This window comes from Nannobrachium achirus (assembly GCF_963921795.1).
Source record: "Nannobrachium achirus genome assembly, chromosome: 6".
Classification (NCBI taxonomy): Eukaryota; Metazoa; Chordata; class Actinopteri; order Myctophiformes; family Myctophidae; genus Nannobrachium; species Nannobrachium achirus.
In genome coordinates this window covers 33,574,945-33,597,959 of record NC_137815.1, presented here as the reverse complement: position 1 = coordinate 33,597,959, position 23,015 = coordinate 33,574,945, and the positions used below count along the sequence as shown (strand labels likewise).

At 43.5% G+C, this 23,015-nt stretch overlaps 1 protein-coding gene across 4 annotated transcripts; it reads left to right on the top strand.

The window, feature by feature from the left end:
• The first annotated feature begins 520 nt into the window (after positions 1 to 520).
• On the top strand, positions 521 to 22,547 carry LOC308287679 (msx2-interacting protein). 4 transcript variants are annotated; one of them, XM_080728919.1, is made up of 15 exons: positions 521 to 878; positions 2,649 to 2,963; positions 7,567 to 8,046; positions 8,509 to 8,663; positions 9,283 to 9,483; positions 9,589 to 9,740; positions 9,832 to 9,957; positions 10,302 to 10,415; positions 10,722 to 10,835; positions 11,168 to 11,268; positions 11,631 to 19,083; positions 19,436 to 19,504; positions 19,616 to 19,810; positions 20,969 to 21,127; positions 21,520 to 22,547. In XM_080728919.1, the coding sequence occupies exons 1-15, from the start codon at positions 796 to 798 to the stop codon at positions 21,649 to 21,651; spliced, it is 9,849 nt and encodes a 3,282-aa protein (XP_080585045.1). In that variant the 5' UTR covers positions 521 to 795; the 3' UTR covers positions 21,652 to 22,547. The 4 variants fall into 4 exon arrangements, with proteins under 4 accessions (XP_080585045.1, XP_080585043.1, XP_080585044.1 ...); XM_080728917.1 differs by having other exon boundaries at positions 9,283 to 9,489; XM_080728918.1 differs by having other exon boundaries at positions 8,506 to 8,663.
• The last annotated feature ends 468 nt before the right edge of the window (positions 22,548 to 23,015 follow it).

The following is a 23,015-nucleotide window of genomic DNA, read 5'->3' as shown; positions in this document are numbered from 1 at the left end:
GCCTATTTAAGTACAGTTTTGAGGTATTTGTACTTTACTGGAGTATTTCCAATTTCCAATACTTTTAATTACTTCTACTCCACTACATTTCAGAGGCAAATATTGTAGGCCTATTTTTAATCCACTATTGCACAAAACCTGAATTGTATTATTATGTATTACAAAACATACATTACATTTGAAAACGTGTGAAATCAGATATTCTGCATCATGAATACTTCCTACTTTTGGTATTTTGATACCCTTTGTACTTTTTTTTAAAAGTAAATGTTAAATTCCAGACTTTTACTTGTAACAGCGTATTTCTACACTGCAGTATTGATACTTTTACGTAAGTAAAAAACATTTGAATACTTTTCCCACCACTGCTCAGGCCAGGGGAAATGGGAAATCCGTCCAGGAGGAGCTAGCTAGCCGCCGCCGTAACCGCCGTCCGTGCACGCAGCGAAGCTCCAACGAGTGCACCGCTCGCCTCACACTCAACACATCCCAGTAGATTGCGTTGAACCAGCGAAAGAAGTCGAACGAACGGCAACAACTACGATCAGCGGTCAGGCCGAGGCGCCGCCGCAGCAGCAGCACACGGGGCAGCCAGGAGGAGGACAAGAAAGAACATTTTGAAGGAATCTCTCGTCGACGTCGTCGCTCATTTTGTTGTGAGGAGGCGGACGGACCTCCCCGACCGACAGTCAGACCGACCCACCACCACCGACCCGGCGAGCGTCCAAACGTGCACGGCAGAGACATATATATGTGTAGGACGCGGGGGAGAAGGAGTAGCGGAGCGCCAACAAGATGGTTCGGGAAACCAGACACCTCTGGGTCGGAAATTTACCCGAACATGTCCGCGAGGAGAAGATTGTGGAACATTTTAAACGGTAAGCTGGGGGGTTTTTGGTTTCACGGTTTTAAACGAAACGAACGTTACGCAAGAAGACGACTGGAGAGAAGAGAGAGAGAAAGAGGCAGCGCGCGCGGCTGCTATACGTCCAAAAATACCGACGGCTAATTTATTATACTTTTGTAGCGCGAGCGTGTGTCGTTCGGTTGTTGGGGGGGAAAAGACGTTGTTTTTAACTGGGAAACGTGTCGACGAGAGTCGCGTCGACACTTTCCCCTAGTTTAAAACCAGTCCTTTTTATCAATCAAGTAAGCAAGTATAAACAAAGTGTGTTGTAACGTTAGCGATCTGGTTGGTGTTGCTAGCGTGCGGTGCCCACTAGGGAAGCTATGGAAGCTATAGCTAACAGTCAACCAGAGGCCTGTTGACGTTTCTCTGTGCTTCGTTGTTTAATATGAGAACCGTACGTTAGAATTTTAAAACGATAACCCCGTGCTGCACAAAACACTGCAAAAAAAAACACAGTTTTGGGGTTTCACGCATTGTGAGTTGAACTTTAAGCTCACGTTTAAGCCTGCGTTCACCACAAACACCACCAACCATTTTGTTGAAGACGTTTCCCATGTTCAGAGAGCGAGAGTGACTCCCTTATTAGCCTGTTAGCTTAATGACTGCTTGTGTTGTGTAAATGGTTGCTGAATGTGTGGAAGGTTATGTGTGAAATGTGTACGTTTATGGGGTTAGTTCTAAAATAGTTCATAAAAGCAGCCAGTGAACCATAATGGGCTGCGTTCAAATTATTTAACTTTAAACTGTAGTTGACTGACGTCAGTAATAGCTACCACCACTAGCTAGTCAGTCAGTAAACACTGTTTCGTGTACTACGGATCAAATAACCTGACATGTTAACAACTCAAAACACTTGTGAATATCTCTGATTGTGAAATAACGAGCAAGGTAAAGGTTGTGGTCTCCTGGTCGAAGGCCACACTTTTATTATTACACATCGGTGAAAGAAAGCTCACTTCAACACTTCCAACTCGCTAACGTTATAGCCAAGCACAGACAGACAGCACTGCTGCTAAGGCCGCTGTTACTCTCGTGCAACAGATCAACAAACGGCCCCTACACTGTCTGTCTGCACTCAACTAACAATCCAATATACAGCTTTTATTACAGTAATAACCACACTGCTACATTAACACCAGTCTGCGGACACAGTTGTAGCCTACTTGTCACGTATACTGACATTTGACATTATGGCGGGTCCCCGAAGGATGATCAACTATTACTGTACTTACTACTGGTGTTACTGTATTATTTGGAACACGTCAGGAATGTATAAAACAGTGTGTATGTATGGAACAGTTGTTCACTGTGGTGGGGTTGGAACACGTTATTCTGTGTGTACTGCTCACAACCAGCAACACATTAACATATGGTTCCCACGGTCATGTCATGATGATATTCCTTGAAATATTTTAAAATGAGAAACTGTTTTCCAGTCCTGGAAAAAGGTTTGGAATTTATAAAGTGTTATAATATTTGGCTATGCATTCATCACCTGCCTGCGTACCTGGTTGATACACGGTGGAACCCACCTTTCTTATACCATTCTGTTATTTTAGCTACACTGCCTGTTTTGGGGCATTGCACGCTGGAGTAAGAGGCCTGGAAATCGTGTTAAATATCTTGGGGAAAAGTTAAGGAAATTCATTAGTAAAAATATGTGGGAACCCTGATTATAGTATGAATATTTGGTGCTTTATATTAATTATTTTGTATGTCATTGCTGTTGCTTTTCCAGGTATGGACGTGTGGAGAGCGTCAAAGTTCTGCGGAAGCGGGGGTCAGAAGGCGGCGTGGCAGCCTTTGTGGATTTTGTGGATATCAAAAGTGCTCAGAAGGCTCACAATGCCGTCAACAAGATGGGAGACAGGGACCTCCGAACTGACTACAACGAACCTGGGTCAGTCCCTAGTGCCGTTCGGGGTCTCGAAGACGCCTCCCCGGCGAGCAGTCGAGACGTTTCAGGATTCTCTAGGGGGACAGTTGGTCCAGTGTTTGGCCCCCCGGTGTCCCTTCACACCAGAGAGGGACGTTATGAACGGAGAATAGATGGGTAAGTGTGGACGCGGTCTCCCCCTTTAAGTATAGGGGGAATCTAGCAGATTAATGTTATCCCACTAGATCATAATGACAAAGTTGGGTTATAAAGCAGGAATATATGCCGCAAGGTGTAAGCAGAGGTAATCTCTAGGAATTGTTCCACTTTCCATCCCAATCGACTCGCCTCACTCATGGGATCTAAGTGAAAAAAGAAATATAGTGCATAATTATCATTCGGTAAGGTAACTATCTTTCAAGGTTTGGCTTCACGTTTGGATGTTACGTCCATGAGGAATATCCCAGTGAGTTGGATTTATTACATTTTGTGGGAATATATCCTTGGTGAGTTTTCTTTTTTTTTTTTTCAAAGTTTTTCTTCCTTTTTTCTGAAGCATGGAATCTAACCTGGGATCGCTGGAACCTGGAAGTAAATCATGTCTACCAAAGGAAATATTACTTCTATAGCCTATATTTAAGCAGGTAGAGTAATTAATGTATGGATGGACCTCAGATCTCTGGGGACAGAATTATTTTTCATCTCAGCACCAGTCAATGGATGGCCTACTTTTTTTTAAAAAAAAAGAAAAAAAGAAAAACCTTTACATCTCTGGATACGCTCTCTTTTGGATGTAAGTAATGTTATTATTCAAGTTATGTTATGGATTCAAGAAGATTCCTCTGACTAGATGTAGTAAGGGTCCAATTGTACCTAGAAAGACAATCTAAAACATTGTATGGTAATATTAATATTTTCCTTTTCATATAAATATGGAGACAGCAAAGGAGAATATGGATAATCAAATTTTGGGAGATAATATTTTTTTTTAATTCATGGATTGAAGACCACGAAGACGTACTCTGCTGTTTGGATATATACCGTCTTGGAAGTAAGCAGTTTGATACCTCTTTTTGGATGTACGGATGGACCATAGTTTGGATAGCTGTAACTTCCATTCCTTTGGATTACTCTTCTCAAGCTTGGATTTAGCTGTCAAGCCTCAATATCTGGGGTGAAGATCTGAAAAATGCATACTTGCAGAAAACTGAGATCTACTTTTTAAAATGCAACTATTCATCTGAAGATTGTTATTGCTAGAGCCTAGGAGGTGAAGCATGACAGTCCACAGTATATTCTATACTATAGGATACATAAAACTACGGAATGTATGCCATGGCCATAAGAAGGATTATGTTTCTTACACTGAAGACCTTTTTTTTTTGTTATTATTATTTTTACAATTTTTTTAAAGTTATTTGTTCATTTGAATTTGCAAGCTTGTGTACTATTTTACTGTATCTACCTTCTCCAGAAGAGGAATAACCTTTTTTGAATGTGAAACAAAACAATTTGAAGCAGAAGACCAGACTGACGAAGATGGATATATTTTTTTGTCGATTTGAACATTTATTAATCGTGCCAATTGGAAAGTGCAGAAATGCCTTTAAGAATTCATTTTTCTCTTTTTCTTTTTCTTTTTTTTTTTTTACTCATGTTTACATTATTTAAGATCATTTGTGGCTGTGTTTTTGCATATCGTGAAAAAATCCATTAAGAGATCCATGTCTTTGATTTTGTTTTCCCTTTTTCCATCCAATGAAGACATTAAGTAGCCTAATTGTGGATTACACATCAACACCACCACTGGATTGGTGCTCCACAGGACATTCGACGATTGCGCACGGTACATTTCAAAGGAACAGTTTTTCCCCCTCCTTAATTAGATCAAAAGAATTTGTTTTTCTATCGGGGCTGTCACAAATCTCACCACCTAGATTGTGTTTGGATTATAGGGTCGGTAACGTCTTTCCAAAAAGGTTGGTATTGTTCTGCCCTCTGCATCTCTCTTTTGCTAACCTTTGCACCTTGTCTCATTTTCTTATGTTTTGCACTGCTTTTAGTAGAAAGAAATGCGAATCACTATTTTGAATCAGAATGTTTCTTGGGAATCATTCTGTCAGTGGCTTAAATTCTGAGCTCAGTTCTCACTTGCGTCTCTCTCTCTCACTCTCTTGCTCTCCCACTTGCTTAAGCTTTTGCCCTGCTTAAAACTACTATAAATACAACGAATACTATCAATTTCAAATGTAATAATTGGGCTGAGTAGAATATCCATCCATAAAGTACTATTTAGCCTTCATAGAACATTTGTATTGTAAACATACCTACATGATTAAAAACCAGGATCAGGATTGCAGGACAGTTATCTATCTATAAATGCGAGAAGTCTCTGCGTGTGTGTGTGTGTGTTTGTAATCCGCGTATCTCGAGAACCGTTCGTCCCACCGGCTTCAGATTCGGCACGCGCGTTCCCCGCCGCGGCACGGAGTGCAGTGCCGGGTCTCGACCCGACCCGACGCGCGGTTTTCCCGAACCGGCGCGAAACGTTCGGAATCTCCTTATGCGGGGTTGATTGTTGACATCAGGCTGTTTCTGAGGAAATCGGCGAAAGCTCTGACTCATTGTGACATCACTTCATAAAAGGCTCTGACATCACGTACGCCACATGAGTCAACAAAAAATCTCTGTGAGTGTGTATGTATGTAGGTAATCCACGTATCTCGAGAACCGTTCGTCCCACGGGCACGCGCGTTCTCCATATGGGCATAAAATGAATGCCCCCATATGAGAACCGTTCGTCCCACGGGCACGCGCGTTCCGTCCCACGGGCACGCGCGTTCCGTCCCACGGGCACGCGCGTTCTCCATATATGGGCATAAAATGAATGCCCCCATATATGGGCATAAAATGGATAAAGGGACACAGACAGACAGATTCAGAGATCTCCGAGAACCGTTCGTCCCACGGGCACGCGCGTTCCGTCCCACGGGCACGCGCGTTCTCCATATATGGGCATAAAATGAATGCCCCCATATATGGGCATAAAATGGATAAAGGGACACAGACAGACAGATTCAGAGATCTCCATATATGGGCGTGAAATGGACGCAAATAGACAGATATCTCCATATATGGGCATATATGGGCAGACGTACGCCACATGAGTCAACAAAAAATCTCTGTGAGTGTGTATGTATGTAGGTAATCCGCGTATCTCGAGAACCGTTCGTCCCACGGGCACGCGCGTTCTCCATATATGGGCATAAAATGAATGCCCCCATATGAGAACCGTTCGTCCCACGGGCACGCGCGTTCTCCATATATGGGCATAAAATGAATGCCCCCATATATGGGCATAAAATGGATAAAGGGACACAGACAGACAGATTCAGAGATCTCATACGGCATAAAGGGACACAGACAGACACACAGACAGACGGATACAGAGATCTCCATAAATGGGCATAAAATGGACGCAAATGGCATATATGGGCATAAAATTTACGCAGAATCACAAAGATCTCCATATACGGGCATAAAGGGACACAGACAGACAGATTCAGAGATCTCCATATATGGGCGTGAAATGGACGCAAATAGACAGATATCTCCATATATGGGCATATATGGGCATAAAATGGACCCAGAACTATATCTGCAGTGATCTCCATATATGGACATAAAATGGACGCTGACAGACAGACAGATAACAGATATCTCCATATATGGGCATAAATGGACACAGGCAAACAGATGGTCAAAACGGGTCCTATGACAACAGGTATAATGGGGTTTGCATTAAAGGGCGGGGCATTCATTCCCTATTTACGTTGTTCCGAGTTGGCCAGGTCGCCGACTAGACGCTGGGCCGCCAGAAGGGCGGCCCAGCTTCTAGTATTATAAATTAAGCTTGTTTCAACAGTGTGTGTTTAAGTGTTAATGCTCTATATTGCATTGAAATGGTCATTTTGGCTGCTGACTATTTATATTAGAGAAGCAAGCACCAGGGAATTGGGCTTATTTACGTCAAGACAAAACCACTGTATTTGACACGTCTGTCTCTCATTATGGCTTTGATGGGGTAAAAAATGCCTCAAACCATTCATTCTTTCTCATAATTGTAGAATTAGGCAATCATTGTGTTGATTCAGATTCGCGCTATTGCTTTTTGCTCGGCACCTGCCCAACACAGGGTGTGGATTTTGCACGTCTTAGCTTTCTTTTCATCGATTCACATTATTGCCATGGGCTTCCAGGATGTCAAATGTTTTCAAAATGAAACTCAACTGCAAACTGCTAAAGTCATACATTTTTATGAAAATATACAGGCTACTAGTGCAGTGTCACTTTTCTTCTCATTAGTTAAACACACACACACACACACACACACACACACACACACACACACACACACACACAAAACAACTGAGGTAGAACCACCAAGCCAACCTTTCTTTTCTTTTCAGCATTCTGTGGGACTTTTCATTAACTAATAGTTTTTTTTTTTTTTTTAATAATTAGGGGATCAGCGTGTCAAAGTCTATATTGCTCTTTAAACCACTGATAAGTTACTTAATTGATACATTTCCCTCTGTTTTTGGCCAGCTCTATGATGAATTCCTGGTTTTGGAGGAGGACTTTAAGAACACTGCATTTGTAGATGTTCACTGTTGCTTAGGGTGCAATGTATATACTGTATGTTTTCTGTTTAACTATTTATGTTTAAAAATAACTCTTGCTCTCCCATTTCCCCCGCAAACCTGTTCTTGTTTTACAGTAGCTCAGAAAGCCGGGAACGTGCATACGATCACAGCCCCTATGGACACCATGATCGCAGTGGCTCTTTCGACAGACAGCGTCACTACAATGCTGATTATTACCGTGACCGTACCATGTTCGCCGCCGCTGGCCCTGGGAGCAGTACTATGGCGGCAAGCTTTGACGCAGCGGACCCACATTTTGAATCCAGAATTCGTGACCCCTTCACTCTCACGACGAGTGCTGCACGGCGTGAGCTCTATAGAGATGACAGGGGGCGGCGCGTGGATAGAACTTATCATCACCGTCGCAGCCGATCGTCTCATTCCTCACAGTCTCGCCACCCTTCTCCACAACGGAGCACAGGACAAACCCCCAAAGCTCCCCACTCCCCGAAAAGAGCTCCTCTGTCGCCTGGGAGAGGCCCACGTTCTCGGTCCCACAGCAGGTCCTCGAGCTCTGATTCGGTCAGCAGCAGCAGCAGCACAGGCAGCGGCAGGTAAGACAATGTTATGTTTTGTTAAAGTGCTATAGTGACTTACTGGGGTGGCTGTGGCTCAAAAGGCAGAGCAAGTCGTCCAATGATCCGTTGGGTCGGCGGTTCGAATCCCAGCTCCTCCTGTCCACGTGTCGAAGTGTCCTTGGGCAAGACACTGAACCCCATATTGCCTCCAATGAGTCGGTCGGTGTCAGCTTACCACCATTGTTGTGTGAATGGGTTAGGGTTAGGGAAGTGAGGATGCTGGCGTTGACTCGACTGTTTGCCGCTTCGCCTCCCAATGTATGAATGAATTAACCATTGTATAGCGCTTGAGCAAAAGATAAAAAGATAAAAATAAAATTCTTTATTATTATTACTGTATTACTGAATGTTTTCTTTCATGAGGAGAAGCTGTGTTTTGACCAAATATCCTATTGACTGTTGACTTGTGTTTTGGCATGTTTGTCTGTTTGGCAGCAGTGATTCAAATAGCAGTTCAAGTGATGGGTCCCGTGCGCGGTCTGTGCAGTCGTCTGCAACACATGTAGCTGCCCAGTCAGGCATGACTATGGATGGAGATGAGCCACGTAGAAGCTTTGGAATTAGGGTGCAAAACCTACCAGTGCGCTCCACAGGTCAGTTAATGAACATATATGAAATAAAATATTTTCTAGATTTGCTTTTAAGATCAGTTATAGAAACTAAAATTCTGAGGGAAGAAAAGTGTTATAGTTTGAGTGCGCAATTCTAGACAATTACCCAACTTAACGAGAATCAGTACAGCCAGAATAATGGCCTTGTGGGGTAAAGTTCTTGTTGCTGAGTCATCTACAGTCTTATAACTTATTAGAACTTTACACCAGTTCACACCAGTTTGTATTTACCCCAGCAAGACTTGTGTAAATACAATGGGACTTTATTTATTATAATCACTGACGGAACATTTAAGTCAGTAAAACTGACTAATACGTTAAGAGAAAGAGAACTAAAATAATCATTGGGTGCAACTGGTGCATGAACACTACCCATATCTTCAGCAGGCTTAAAAACCTTTCAGGAAATGCATGTTTGGAAATGGAACATTTCCACAGAGTCATACCTTATTCATGAGATCACTAGTGAATGTGTTTTATTGCTGAACTCTGCAGCCGACTGTCATTTCCGTCCATTTTTAATGCGTGCTGTTTAGATTATATTTTTTACATTGCAGACACAGATTGCAGAATGATTAAGCCTTCATATGTTTTCCTCCAGACACTAGTTTAAAAGACGGACTCTTCCATGAATTCAAGAAACATGGGAAAGTAACATCAGTGCAAATTCACGGGGCAACAGAAGACCGGTATGGGTTGGTGTTCTTCAGGCAGCAGGAGGATCAAGAAAAAGCCATGACGGTCTCAAAAGGAAAGCTATTCTTTGGCATGCTCATTGAGGTGGTCGCCTGGAATGGCCCTGGTAAGCGTAAGTTTTGTGCTTGTGAAATAATATGTCAGCAAATATTAACTTTTATTATTATTTCTTTTTTCCACTCATATTGATAAAGACATTTTCTTCCATCAGAAACCGAGAGTGAAAATGAGTTTAGACCTTTGGATGGTCGGATAGACGAGTTCCATCCCAAGGCCACGAGGACACTGTTTATAGGCAACCTTGAGAAGACCACTAGTTATCAACAACTACTGGATATTTTCCAGCGCTTTGGTGAAATTGTGGTACGTTAACTTACCATGGGATAGGAGTAAAGTAAACTAATGGACTCAATATGTGAGTTTGAACTTAATTGTCTTGCCCTTTTCTCCTCAGGACATTGACATCAAGAAAGTAAATGGAGTTCCACAATATGCTTTTGTACAGTACTCTGATATTGCCAGTGTCTGCAAAGCAATCAAAAAGATGGATGGAGAATATCTGGGAAGCAACAGACTAAAGGTAGCGTTTCTTTTCAGTGGTAACCCATTATCAAGATACAAAATAAAATTCTGTTGGCCTCGTAAAATAAAAGATCCACAGGGCAGATATGACAAATAACTGAAATATACAAAGAAATTACCTACATATTTATTAAGTTTATACAGAAAAAGGTGAAACTAGTGGAAATAGACGTAAGCTTGTAGATCTGCTATTTTGGCTTTTTTTAATGTACAGTATGAACATTTCTTTTGCGATGATCTCAATTGCTATTAGACCATTATGTAATAATTGTCACAAGCCTAGATCTGTATGCCCTTACAATTTTCACTTTATTTAAACTATATGGTTTCTTTTCTTTTTAGCTTGGCTTTGGGAAGAGCATGCCCACAACATGCGTTTGGTTAGACGGTTTGGCTTCCAACATCACAGAGCAGTACCTCACCCGGCATTTCTGCCGTTACGGACACGTGGTCAAGGTAGGTGTGTGTGTGTGTGTGTGTGTGTGTGTGTGTGTGTGTGTGTGTGTGTGTGTGTGTGTGTGTGTGTGTGTGTGTGTGTGTGTGTGTGTGTGTGTGTGTGTGTGTGTGTGTGTGTGTGTGTGTGTGTGTGTGTGTGTGTGTGTGTGTGTGTGTGTGTGTGTGTGTGTGTGTGTGTGTGTGCGTGCGTGCGTGCGCGCGCGCGCGCGCGCGCGCGCGCAGCCCAAAGGGCTTTCTTTCTATTTTTTTAAGGTGATTGTGCAAAGAAATTTCTAATTAGCATATTGAATCTGTCTTTTTGGATAGGTTGTGTTTGATAGATTGAAAGGGATGGCTCTCATCCAGTACAACAACACAGACTTTGCTCAAGCAGCTGTCAGGGAGACCAAAGGCTGGAAGATTGGTGGCAATAAAATAAAGGTAACGAACAAAAAAATATGGTTGCATAATCTTTATAATATATTCTAATATTTTATTATTGCGATATGCTTTTGCTGTTTGTTTCCTTTGTTATATCGTCCATATTGTTGTATTTTTTATTTGTATGACACCTCTATCAATGTTTTATTTGTATTAGATGTGTATATTAAACATTGATGTAATTTTATCCTATGAATGTACAATTGTGCCCCTGGAGGGTTTTTATGCATTCTCCTTCACAGCTTTACTCACTGTCATCTTTAAATTCAGTTTTAAGTGAAAACAAACAAACAATCTTACTTTACCTCATCAATGTTTTTTTCTCTCAAAAGGTGGATTTTGCCAGTCAAGAGAGTCAGATGGCATTCTATAGGTCTATGCAGTCATCAGGACAAGACATAAGAGACTTCTATGAAATCCCTACTGAAAGACGGTAAAGTGCACATTTTCTGTATGCATTTAATATTGCTGGCCCTAACTAAAACCCTACAACATCAGAACAATCATGTCAACTAATGAATTGGTTAATGAATTATTAGTCTGTTTATCCAAAAAAATATATAAAAAGTTATTTGTATGAATTTCCCTTGCTTTACGAATGCTACTAGTCCCTACACATGCCTTGCAATAATGTGAATTTGTTTAATCAGCTATGGCCCCAATGATGAGTCAAATCAACATTTTGTATTGTTGAGGTATTAGGTTGTGCGATCCTACATATTTGAAAACCATGTATCAAATGAAAGGTACTTAATGTACTTCCCTCTCTCTCTCTCTTCCCTCCTGTGGTTGCAGGGAGGAGCCACGCAGACCTCCATACCATGAATTCCCAGCAGAAAGAGCTTTCTTTGAGAATGTACGAACAACCCCTGGCATCTATCCAGAAGAGGCTCGTAGGGACTATCCTGCTGCTCGCAGCAGAGAACGTTTTCCTGAGCTGGAACATTTTCAGGGCACTGAACACTTTGACCCGCGTTACCATGAGGACCCCAGAGAGTACAGGGATTATAGAGACCCTTTTGAGCAGGACATTCGGAAGTACACGTACATTCAGAGGGAGCGAGAAAGGGAACGGGAACGGTTTGAGGCTGACCGCGGCAGGTGGAGCCCCTCCCATCCACGGAGACCTATTACTCCCGCCGTCTCCCCTTCGCCATCTGAACGTGCCCCTAGAGACTCTGAACGAAGGGTGTATAGCCAGTCATCCGAGCGAAGTGGCAGTGTCGGCTCACTCTCGCCGCTACACTTTGACAAAACGGACAAAACCCCACTGGAACACAGCTCAAAGAGTGACAAGACGGATAAAAACAGTCAAGGTGAGCGCGTGGCAGGTGCTGAGAAAAGCGAGAAAAGCAAGCGTGCGCGGAGAAAGGAGAAGGGTGACAAGGACAAGGGAGAGAAGACTAAATCAAGGAAAGGAAAGGGGCAGTCCCCTTCCACCCTTCAACCACCTGAAACGGAGCTGGAAGCTGGTTTTGATGGAGGTTCTGGCAGGGGGAAGTTGTCAGACCAAGATGGCCACGAGAGGCAAAGGTATAAGGTGGAGAGTGACGCAGTCACTGTGGATCCAATGTCAGTCTCTCACCTTGATACTATTAAAATTGAAAGATCCGAAATGGGAAAAGGTGATGGTTTAGAACTGGATGGGAAAAATCGAAGTAAGAAACACCTAAAGGGAGATATTGGAAATGAAGTAAAAGATTCATTGTTGGATTCTGATCGCCTCGCTGCAAGAAAAAGGCGATTTGCTGACGCCAGTGGGAGAACTATCCGGGCAAAGAGGAGCCGGCTTGAAGAGGAAGATGGCAATCAACCTCCAGAATTTGCATCTGGTGCTCCATACTTGAAAGATCCAGATGTAGAAAAACAGCAGAAAGATTCTCAGCGTAGAGATGCAAGGATCAAAACTGAAAAGGGTGCGTTTCCCTGCACACCGAAGGATGGACAGGAAGAGGTGAGGGTTAAGAGAGAGGCATCAGAAGTACCCATAGACCCACTGGAGTCAAAACGCCACCCAGCGCATAATTCATCCAGAAGGTTTTCAAATGATGGGAATATTGACCACGGTAGTGCAAGAGATCAAGAACAGCATGGCGCAGGAAAATATAGTGCTCATACAGCTGAAATCGACAAAGGTGACAAGGAAAGGGAAGACCATGTAGATATTGATCTTTCTCAGAGTTATCGCAAGCAGATGGAGCTAAATAGAAAGCTCCACCAGCAGCAGCAGCAGGAGTCTGACAAATCAGAGAAGACTGGAAGCCCTCATGGAAGTGAAACTGAGGATTTTGAGCACCGTAGTCTCATCCATGAAGTCGGCAAGCCACCTGAAGATGTCACTGACAATTTCCCATCTTTTAAACTAAAGAAACTAGACCCGTTTGACACTGATTTAGGTGCCAAGAGGGAGCGTGTCTACAGGAGCTTTAGACAAAAGAGCGAGGATCCTGATTGGAACAACACTTCTGCCTCTCCAGGACATCAACATTATCCTCACCTTGGAGAGGATGAATTTGTCGACCATTCTCTTCAAAAAGAGTTTGCTAGACATGATAACAAAATACATTCAGACCTTGAGGCATCAGTTAAACGGACACACATGACACAGATTAGCAAGCCAAATACTCCATTACTTAGCTGTGAGGAGGAGAGGGAAAAACAATGGGAGAATAGAGTCAAGAAAAACTTGTTACCTGACCTAAACTTCTCTAGAAATTTGGGGAAGAACATCCACAATCTCAAGCGTTTGGAGTATGGCATTTGGCATGACTTGGAACCTGGCGAAGTAAGATCAGACTCTGAGGAGGACAGAGAAAACAAACCTCACTCCCCGATGCCTTCCACTTCTATACCTTTCACTGAGAGGCCAAGGGCGGACAGGTTTTCAGATCCCAAATTAGCCCATCTTGAGAGGTACAAATTCAACTCCTTTACACTTGACCAGAACATCACACCAGATACAAAGGCTTTGTTGGAACGTGCAAAATCCCTCTCCTCATCCAGAGAAGACAACTGGTCATTTTTAGACTATGATACTCACTTTGCAAGTTTGCGCAACAGAAAAGATGTTCTTGAGAAGGTGGAAGTGGCACCAAGACCTACACCGTCTTGGTACATGAAGAAGAAAAAGATTAGGATTGGATCTGAAGACAAACTTGACATAAAGGAGGAGCCCAAGCCAGAAGAACAGGAACGCAGAGAGCTTTTTGCATCTCGCTTCCTTCACAGTTCCATCTTTGAGCAAGATTCGAGGCGGCTCCAACATCTTGAACGTCAGCATGAGGAACCTGACCATGGGCAGAGTCAGCAAACGGGTCAACACGGGGCAACAGATGGACAGCTTGACTCTGAGCCAGTTGTCCTCTTTCATAGTCGTTTTCTGGAGCTTACACGACTTCAACAGAAAGGAAAAGAGCAACCTCCACAAGAAGAAAAGGTGGGAGAACAGATGCTGGCAGATGAAGAAAATCAAGTTGAAAAGGCTCCAGATTCAGAACAACAATCCCCAGAATCACAATCCCCTACAATTTCAGAACCTGCAATGGAGCCAGAAATAAAACCCATTAGCCCTGCAGAGGAGCCAGTTTCTGAACCTCACTTGGTGCCCAGTTTTGTTGCCCAGCCCTTGCCCAAGGACATGCCCTCACAAGAGAAATGTGTTGTGTCAAATCCTTCCCCTGAACCACTGATAAATGCATCAACAAAAAAGGGAGACGTAAAAGAAGAAAATGAACATATTGTACCCCCAACCTCTCCACCAACTGATTCTGGTCATGTACCTGTAGCAGATCCAGAGCCTGTTTATCCAATGGCTAGAGGTAAAGCATCTCCCTCTGAAGGGAAAACTGATATTATTGAAGATGTTAAACTTCTTAATAAAGAACAAACATGTAATAGTGATGCTCAAGAAGAGCTAGTGAGCAGTTCTGAACCAGAGCTTGATCCAGAGCCAACACAAGAATTAAATGAAGCCACAAGTTCCACAACGCCCAGCCTGACAGAGGAGATGAACGTCACAAAGGAGGCCCATTTCACTTACAAAGCCGTACCAGAACCTGAAGGGGAAAAGAATCTTAAAGCGCAGATGCATATAGATAATGACACAAATGAGGAGCCAACCTCACCGCCACATAAAGAACTAAGAACAAAAGAGCAAAAGAACAAAAGGAATAAACAATCCCCTGTTCCGGTTGCTGCAGCCCCTGTCATTTCAGCAGCTACCTCTGAAAAACAAGCCACGCGTAAGAGTGAACGCACTAAGCGTGGGTCATCCCCAAGGGCAGAGTCGGTGAAGGTCAGTTCAGAGTCCAAATCCACAGGCAAGTCTCCCATTCATGGAACAGACTCTGAAGTCACGGAGCAGAGCATATCAGTGGGACGAGCAAGGCGCCGAAATGTCAAATCTGTGTACGCCACGCCTGTTGAAGACGATGACGCAAAGCGGACTGGAAAAGACATGACTGAGTCGCCACGCTCTGCGCGAAAGCGTGGTGTGGATAAAGACGCAGCCCCACAACAAAATGTGGAGCAAGATTCGACTGTACCACCCGTACCACCCGCACCACCCGTACCACCCGTCTCCAACTCAAGACGAGGCCGGCCTCCTAAAAACCGCAGACAGGTTGGAGACAGTTCAACATCTCGAGGGGAAAAATCTAAAGTGGACACTAAAGATGTGGACTCGAATGAATCAGAGAGTGAACGAATTCCTAGAGTATCAAAAGGCAAACATTCTCCTCATACCTTAAAGGGAGCAGGACCAGGACGAAAGGGGGATAAAACAGAACAGTCTGAAGATGACCAGGAAATGGAATTTACAGATGAAGATAATTTTACTCTGGAGGATTCAAATCCATGTAAAGGTGACCCCACCTCAATTCAAGCTGAACCCAATAAAGAAGACGAAGATATGCATCAAGTAGCTGACGAATTTCAAAGCGAGTCTGTTAAAGAGAAAAGCGTGCTGAATCTGCTGATTGAGGAAAGGGCCTGTGAAGGTAAAACAAGTGATATAGAGTCACCATGTTTGGACGAGAAATCCCCCCCTTTGGAGAAAGAAAAGATTGTTAGAGGAAAATCCAAGTTAACGCGGACGCCCAAGTCTCCAGTCCTCAAGAACCTCAAAATCAGACTTAACGTCACAGAGGTCAAAGATCTACTTCAATTAGGGGAGGAAGACCCTGGGATTCAAGAGGAGGGTTCCAAAATGGTTGGACCCGATCAAATATCGGAGACTACTAAAATGACATCTGGCAAAGAAGACAAGGAAGAAGCAACAGATGAAAGCGAAGCTCTGGATGCACCCAAAAGCTTACTCACCCAAGAGCTTGAATTGGCGCAGGCTGTGCAGAACATTGCTAAACTTACAGATCCATCCCTGCCAGCAGAGCCATCTACTCCACCTACTCCACCTGCTCCACCGACTGAGATTAAATGTGACACACTGGAAGAAAAGCCATCTAATCCTGCAAGTGAGACGGAGCTCATGGCTGCTATTGATTCCATCACTGCTGAGGATATGCCTGCAGCTGTCTCCCAAGCACCCCCAGTAACCAGTGGAGACTTGGATTCAGAACCAGAGTTGCAAGTCGTCATTGAACCAACCAAGGAGGATGAACCAGAAACGGATGCATCTAACATAACAGAGGAGCAGCCTCTCTTCCCCGCTACACCAACAAAAAGAGGTGCCAAGGGAAGAGCTAAGACACCTAAACGTTCTAAAAGCCAAAGACCAGGTAAAAAAGACTCGAAGGAAGCCAAGTCATTGCCTGAGGAATCCTTGGCTCCTCCACCAGACAGCACACTTTCCAACATAAAGAGTCCTTCAGAGGCAGCTCCTGCAGCAGCAGCAGCTGTCATTACCGCTACTACATGGAAGCCAGAACCTGAGCCTTTGACCATCAAGGCTACAGATATAAACACAGAGCCAAAATCATCTCCCGAAGAGCAACATCAACACCTTAGACCCGTCTGTCCTCAGTCCAAGAGTCCTACCTGTCCAAAACCTCAGCCGGTACCACCTGAGTGCATCTCCCCTTCCTTGTCGCCGCCTCCCAGCCAGGCAAATATCAGGCCCCTTCAGTCGAGTAGAATACCGGTTTCCCCACCCGACTGGCTCAACCAACCTAAAGATACAGGAGTTCCTCCTTCACCTGTCTTGCCAGTCACGTCATTGGAAAACCAGCCTTTAAATGAAAACACAGATACTGATCATAACACTAGTGACCTACGGCGAATTCTCATGAAACACAAAAACGTCTCACTGCCGGGCAATATTTCTGTTCCTAGTAATATATCTACCACTCGAGATCAACACCTGTCTGACAACAATACTCCATCAGCTGTCGTGCCAAATAAGTCACCACTATCAGAAAGTAGAATGCAAACTCATTCAGCTCAGCCCATTGTCCGATCTCCAGCCTCACTGCCATCTCCTGAGACAAAGTCTGTGATCTCTGTTATTGCATCCACTGCTACTTCCGTTATCAGTCGTGTTTGCAATCCCCCTGACCCTGAAGAGAAGGCTCCCATGACGGCTGCAAATCCGTGCTTGGATATGGCTCTTCCCAAACAGGCCTATCGGCCCAGTATTGATGAGAGTGGATCGTATCATGGGCCATCTGTTGGAGAGGAGGGCGGAAGTGCTGGGCGCTTCCTGGTGGAGAGCTCCACTCTTAGCACTGGCTCTAGCCCAGGTCTGAGGGTGAATACTTCTGAAGGAGTGGTAGTATTAAGCCACTCTGGACAGAAAATTGAGGGACCGCAGCGGATAAGTGCAAAGATTAGCCAGATCCCACAAGCAACAGCAGTCGACATGGAATCTCAGCAGTTGGTTTCCATGCCACAGATTAAACAGGAGTTGTACACACACGCTCAATCGGGGACGGCAAAGGGGCCTCCTTCACAGATGGACCATGGGCATTCTGGCAAGACACAGTTAGCCTCATCTTCTATCAAACAAGAAGGCACAGGTTTGGAGAAGATGGACTCGCCGTACCAGTCTGCACCCCAAGGTGTTGTGAAGCGTCTTCAACAAGGAGTGGGAAACCAGCAAGTAATGGGCTACCATCATTCTGAGTACATGTTAATGAAACATCAAAAGAAAGTGGAAAGTGGTGATCCTCACAGTGCAGATGGTGCTAAATCATCTTGGACCTCTGCTATCAGTCCAGCGATAAGTCCCCACTTACCCTCTCCACCTGGCAACCATGTGGGATTTGTTTCAGGTGCTGCTGGTGACAGAACTGCATCTCACCTTGGTACAGTCAAGCAGGAACCACGTTCCCCCCGGAAGTCGGGACATCCACATTCTCCATTTGCTAAAGTGTCCTCACCCATAGGTTCCTCATCCCCTAAGGGCATCCCAGTGATGTTACCTTCTGGCCTACCTGCTATGCAACAGTATGTGTCTGGTGTGCATCACGCAGAACAGTCATCGGTTATCATGCCACCCCACAGTGCTCACGGAAGCATAGGGAGGATGTCTCCTCACCGTGTTGGCCAAATAGGGCACCTTGTTCAGGGTGATGTTCGGGTCAATACCCCACCGCTCTCTGTGATGAATTATGGGATGCACAGTGAACCTCTTGCCTCTTCCTGGCCTGGTTCCTTACAACAGCGTCCAACTTCACCGCAGGCTGTCGGCAGGGACATGGTTCTCAAGGTTAATCCCAGTTCCGTAAGGAGCCATGAGGCGGAACAGGACGAAAACCGACGTTTCTCGACTCTCCAGGCTGCTGGGCGACAATCTGCCACGCAGCTGAAAGCGGAGACTTTGCAGTCAGATTCCCGCGCGTCACTGCGCGGCGGACTACAGTTGGATCCGTACATGGCACAAAGAGATATGCGTGTGCTCTTGCACCAACAGGGCGAGCGCACCGCTGCAGATCCACACGCTGGACACATCCAAGAGTCCCTTACTCCATCATCAACAACCTCCAACATCCCTTTATCCTTGTCGCCGAGACCCCATGTGTTGACAAAAGCCGTGTCTGAGAAGGATGTCGCCAAGCCATTGGAGGGAAAGAGGTCCCATTCTCCTCTTGGCAAGGATGGACTAATGAGCATACGAACACCTGGTCCTGCCATGGCTTCTCCCCAGAGAGTTCAACTGATGCCACCAGGACCCAGCGGATCCTTCCCAGAGTATTCAGGGATGTACACAAACCCGAGGAGTATCCATTCTCAGATCACAGAGACGTCTCCTGTTGGACTCAACCAGCCCCCACTGAGCATAACACCAGCCATGGTGAGTTTACACCTTACAGCTGTGTACTGTAGTGTAGATTATCGTGAAATGGGTTTCTTTATAATATAATTAAAAGATAATTTAGTTATGTATCAATGAATCAACATGAAAACCATCTCATTGACTTGAGATCTTTTAAATAATAGATCAATTCTGTTCACATCAGTGTCATGCAAAAATAGCCTACAAAGTTCAGTTTGGAGAGCTGCTTTTTTATTGATTATTTCATCACAATTGATTATGATCAATTGATTTGTTTGATTTTCTGTTGGACCCCTACTATGGTGCCGCAATGCTTCAGAAACAATTGGATCGTGACCTAGTATAACAACGTTTTTATTTTGGTCCTTAGGGTGCAGACCATCAAGTAAAAACTGACGGCAAGATGACCCAACCTGTCAACATGGTGCAGCTGCTCACAGTAAGATTAGATTTCATAAGGAAACGTGGGCCAATTGAAATACGGATAAGGTTTCGATGGACTCCGTTGGCTGGCATTATTAATTGATTTTCCTTTCTCCATTTTGAACAGAAATATCCTATTGTGTGGCAAGGCCTGTTGGCGTTAAAGAACGACACAGCTGCGGTCCAGCTGCATTTCGTCTGTGGCAACAAGGCTTTGGCTCATCGGTCACTGCCTCTACAAGAGGGAGGAGCATTGCTACGGATTGTCCAGAGAATGAGACTAGAGGCATCCCAGCTGGAGAGTGTGGCCAGAAGAATGACGGTTCGTTTCTGTGGTCATTTGTTCTGTATAGTGCAGGGTTTCTCAAAGTGCGTGCCTTGATGCAAATCTAGGGCAGTGGTGGAAAGTAAATAAAAATGTGAGGTATTGGTACTTTACTTGAGTATTTCCAATACTTTTATTTCGACTCCACTACATCTTGGATCCATTTATTGTACTTTTACTCCACTACATTTATTTGAGAACTTTGGTTACTAGTTACTTTATATATTGATTATTATAAACATACATTAACCACTTCAACCCTATATACATTTTGGCCATTTGAAAATAGACGATCTAAAAGCCCACAATGCAAACGCGCGATATGGGAAAAGAAGCCGAAATATATGCATTTTTCTGCAGCCAGGATGAATGAATGGCCGAACGGAAGTCGCCGAAAGTGGCTTTCGCGAGGCATCATGGGGAGTCTTTTCCCTCATTCCCAGCCGCGGTAGTGCGGGGGCTATTGGTAACCATGGTAAACCAGTTATCACATCAGGTAACATTGTTAACTTCACGGGGGGGGGAATCTTTAACACATGTGGGAACGTGTTAGGCACTCCAGGTGTTAACACACTTGGTGTCAAACACGAGTTTCGGCCGTATGTCTCCCTGTGCCAAACACGAGTTTCCCGAATTGGCAGTTTTTTTTTTGTTGCTCTCCCTACTTCCTACTTCTGGTTTCGGCATGATCACGATCGCGAAATCCATGTTTGACTCCAAGAACAGCTCTATCTTTCAAACATGGCAACCATGTTTGTTTACATTTGAAGAAAACACAATAGCTTCTATCTGGGGAATGTCTGAACGGATTTCCAAGCGGATTATTTTGTTTGAAAGCTGTGAATGGTGTGCACATGTGTGGTGCATGATCCGTGCATTATCCGTGCACCATTGTGCACATTAAAATATAAGAAAATGGCGGCATGTAATATTAAAGTCGCATTTTAATCCTGGCAACAAGATTGTTAATTTGACATAAGGTGCTATAAAGTAGCAATGTAATTCAGGGGTGCCGTGGATGAAAAAAGTTATTTACAGGGGTGCCCTTATCCAAAAAAGGTTGAGAGCACCTGGTATAGTGAACTATAAACTTGAAAACATTCCTCACTACGTAGAACTCCAAAGTTTGCTGACACCATTTTGTTTCTATTCCAGGGGGACACAGATTTCTGTCTCCTCCTAGCTCTACCATGTGGACGAGACCAGGATGACGTCCTCAATCAGACGCAGGCTCTAAGGACAGCTTTCATTAACTACTTGCAGGCAAAGTTGGCTGCTGGCATCATAAACATCCCTAACCCAGGTTCCAATCAGGTATGTCTCTAGTCGGTACATTTGAGATATTTAATGTTTTATTTGCACTTTTTTTTATTTTTCCTGCCAACGATGTACATTAAAACCTGAAGGTTTAATACAGTAGATTTACAACTAGTAAGACGCCCTAAGGCCGAGAAGCAACCTCGCCCTACGGTCGCGACTAATTTCAAACTTTCAAAAATTAGACGTTTTCATATAGCGTTTAGAGGAATTATGACTTGACTGAGGAAAAGAAAATTGGACCCATAAAAATTGGTCAGTGACCCACAAATGGGTCCTCCTGACCCAGTATTTTGGAAACGGCGGCTTAGTTTCTTTGTGCGACACCTGCACATAAACCAAGTATAAAATCACCTGTAACTGATTTTTGGACTTTTGTGTTTCCCCAGCCTGCTTACGTGCTGCAGATCTTCCCGCCGTGCGAGTTCTCTGAGAGCCACCTGTCCCAGCTAGCTCCTGACCTCCTCAACCGGATCTCCAGTATCTCACCCCACCTAATGATTGTCATTACCTCTGTGTAATCTTCACGGCTGGGAACTGACTCATCATCAGTGGACGTTTATCATGATGAGCCTCAGGAAAAGAGGAATAACAGATTTTTGTGTTTTTTTGTTTCTGGACACAGTGGACATGTGTAGGAAGGAAAACATCCTATTTTACTTTTTCCATCTTTTTTTTTTTTTTTTGGTCACCAGGCCAGAACTCTGTGCAGTCTTATTTGACCACATTCTCTGCTGTATTTGTATTTATTGCGGGAGTTTTATTTTTGTCTTGAGATACTCTGAAGAAAAAAAAGAAGAAAAACTAAATCTGGAATAAGAATGAGTGACTTTGGGTGGCCTTTTTTCTTTTCTCTTTTTTTAATGATTAATTTTTCATTCGGTTCTTCGCAAGAAAGAAGGATCATGGAAGCTGGTGTTCTACAATGGCTGAAATTGACATTTCAATAATGTACATTAACTACACACTTCCTTTGTCTAGCCTTTCCTTTTAGAAGAGGAACAATTACCTTCTAAAAACCTTGAGATCTTGTAGAGAGAGGACCATGTCAGTTTAAACAACTCCTTTAAATTCCACCCTGGAGCTCAACTGTTTCGTTGTCAGCCACTACTGGAAGCAGTTAAAGCTCTTGCAACCCTGCCTTTGCATTAAACAAGCTACAGTGTGAACTTGGGGGAGTTTTGGAATACTGGACTTTGTAAATATTTTTAAATATTTAAAACTTTGACAATGGAACTTGGGACAACTCGATAACCAAGATATTTCAAACCCATGGAAACACGGGGACTAATGGAGGTATGGAAATATGAGATGGAAAATCCTTGACTTTTTGGGTGTAAATACTTGTAACAAAAAAAGCAGGTTGGCAAACTGCGGAGTTTGCTGATGGCACTTCACATTTTATAACTCAAATAAAAAAAAGAAATCCAGAAAACTTGAACATTAAAGGCATCTTTATTTGCTATATGTTTGTAATTTAGAAAATTGTCAGATCTGTTTTAAATTTTCTTTTTTCCTCCCCGTGAAAATGTATGCAATCTTTTTTTTAATGAGCCAAAAGTGGTGGCCAAAGCAATAGGATGCAGACAGGATGTCAATATAAATATGTTTACAGCTATAAACTAATAGACATGATGGTACTGACTTTTCACAGTATACTCTTCATAGTACTTCAAATGAGTTACGATGTGATTAGACAAATGCAATTCCCTTAAACGTCAATACAAAATATATTTTTTATTAGGTATCGTATTACAAATCGTTTGTTGTGTTTTGTACAGGCATTAAAATTAACACAAGGCAAGACAAAGCATTAAACATGTAGCTTCGCACAAGGAACATTGACAAAATGCATTTCAGATTTTAGTTTAAATTCCCCGTTAAA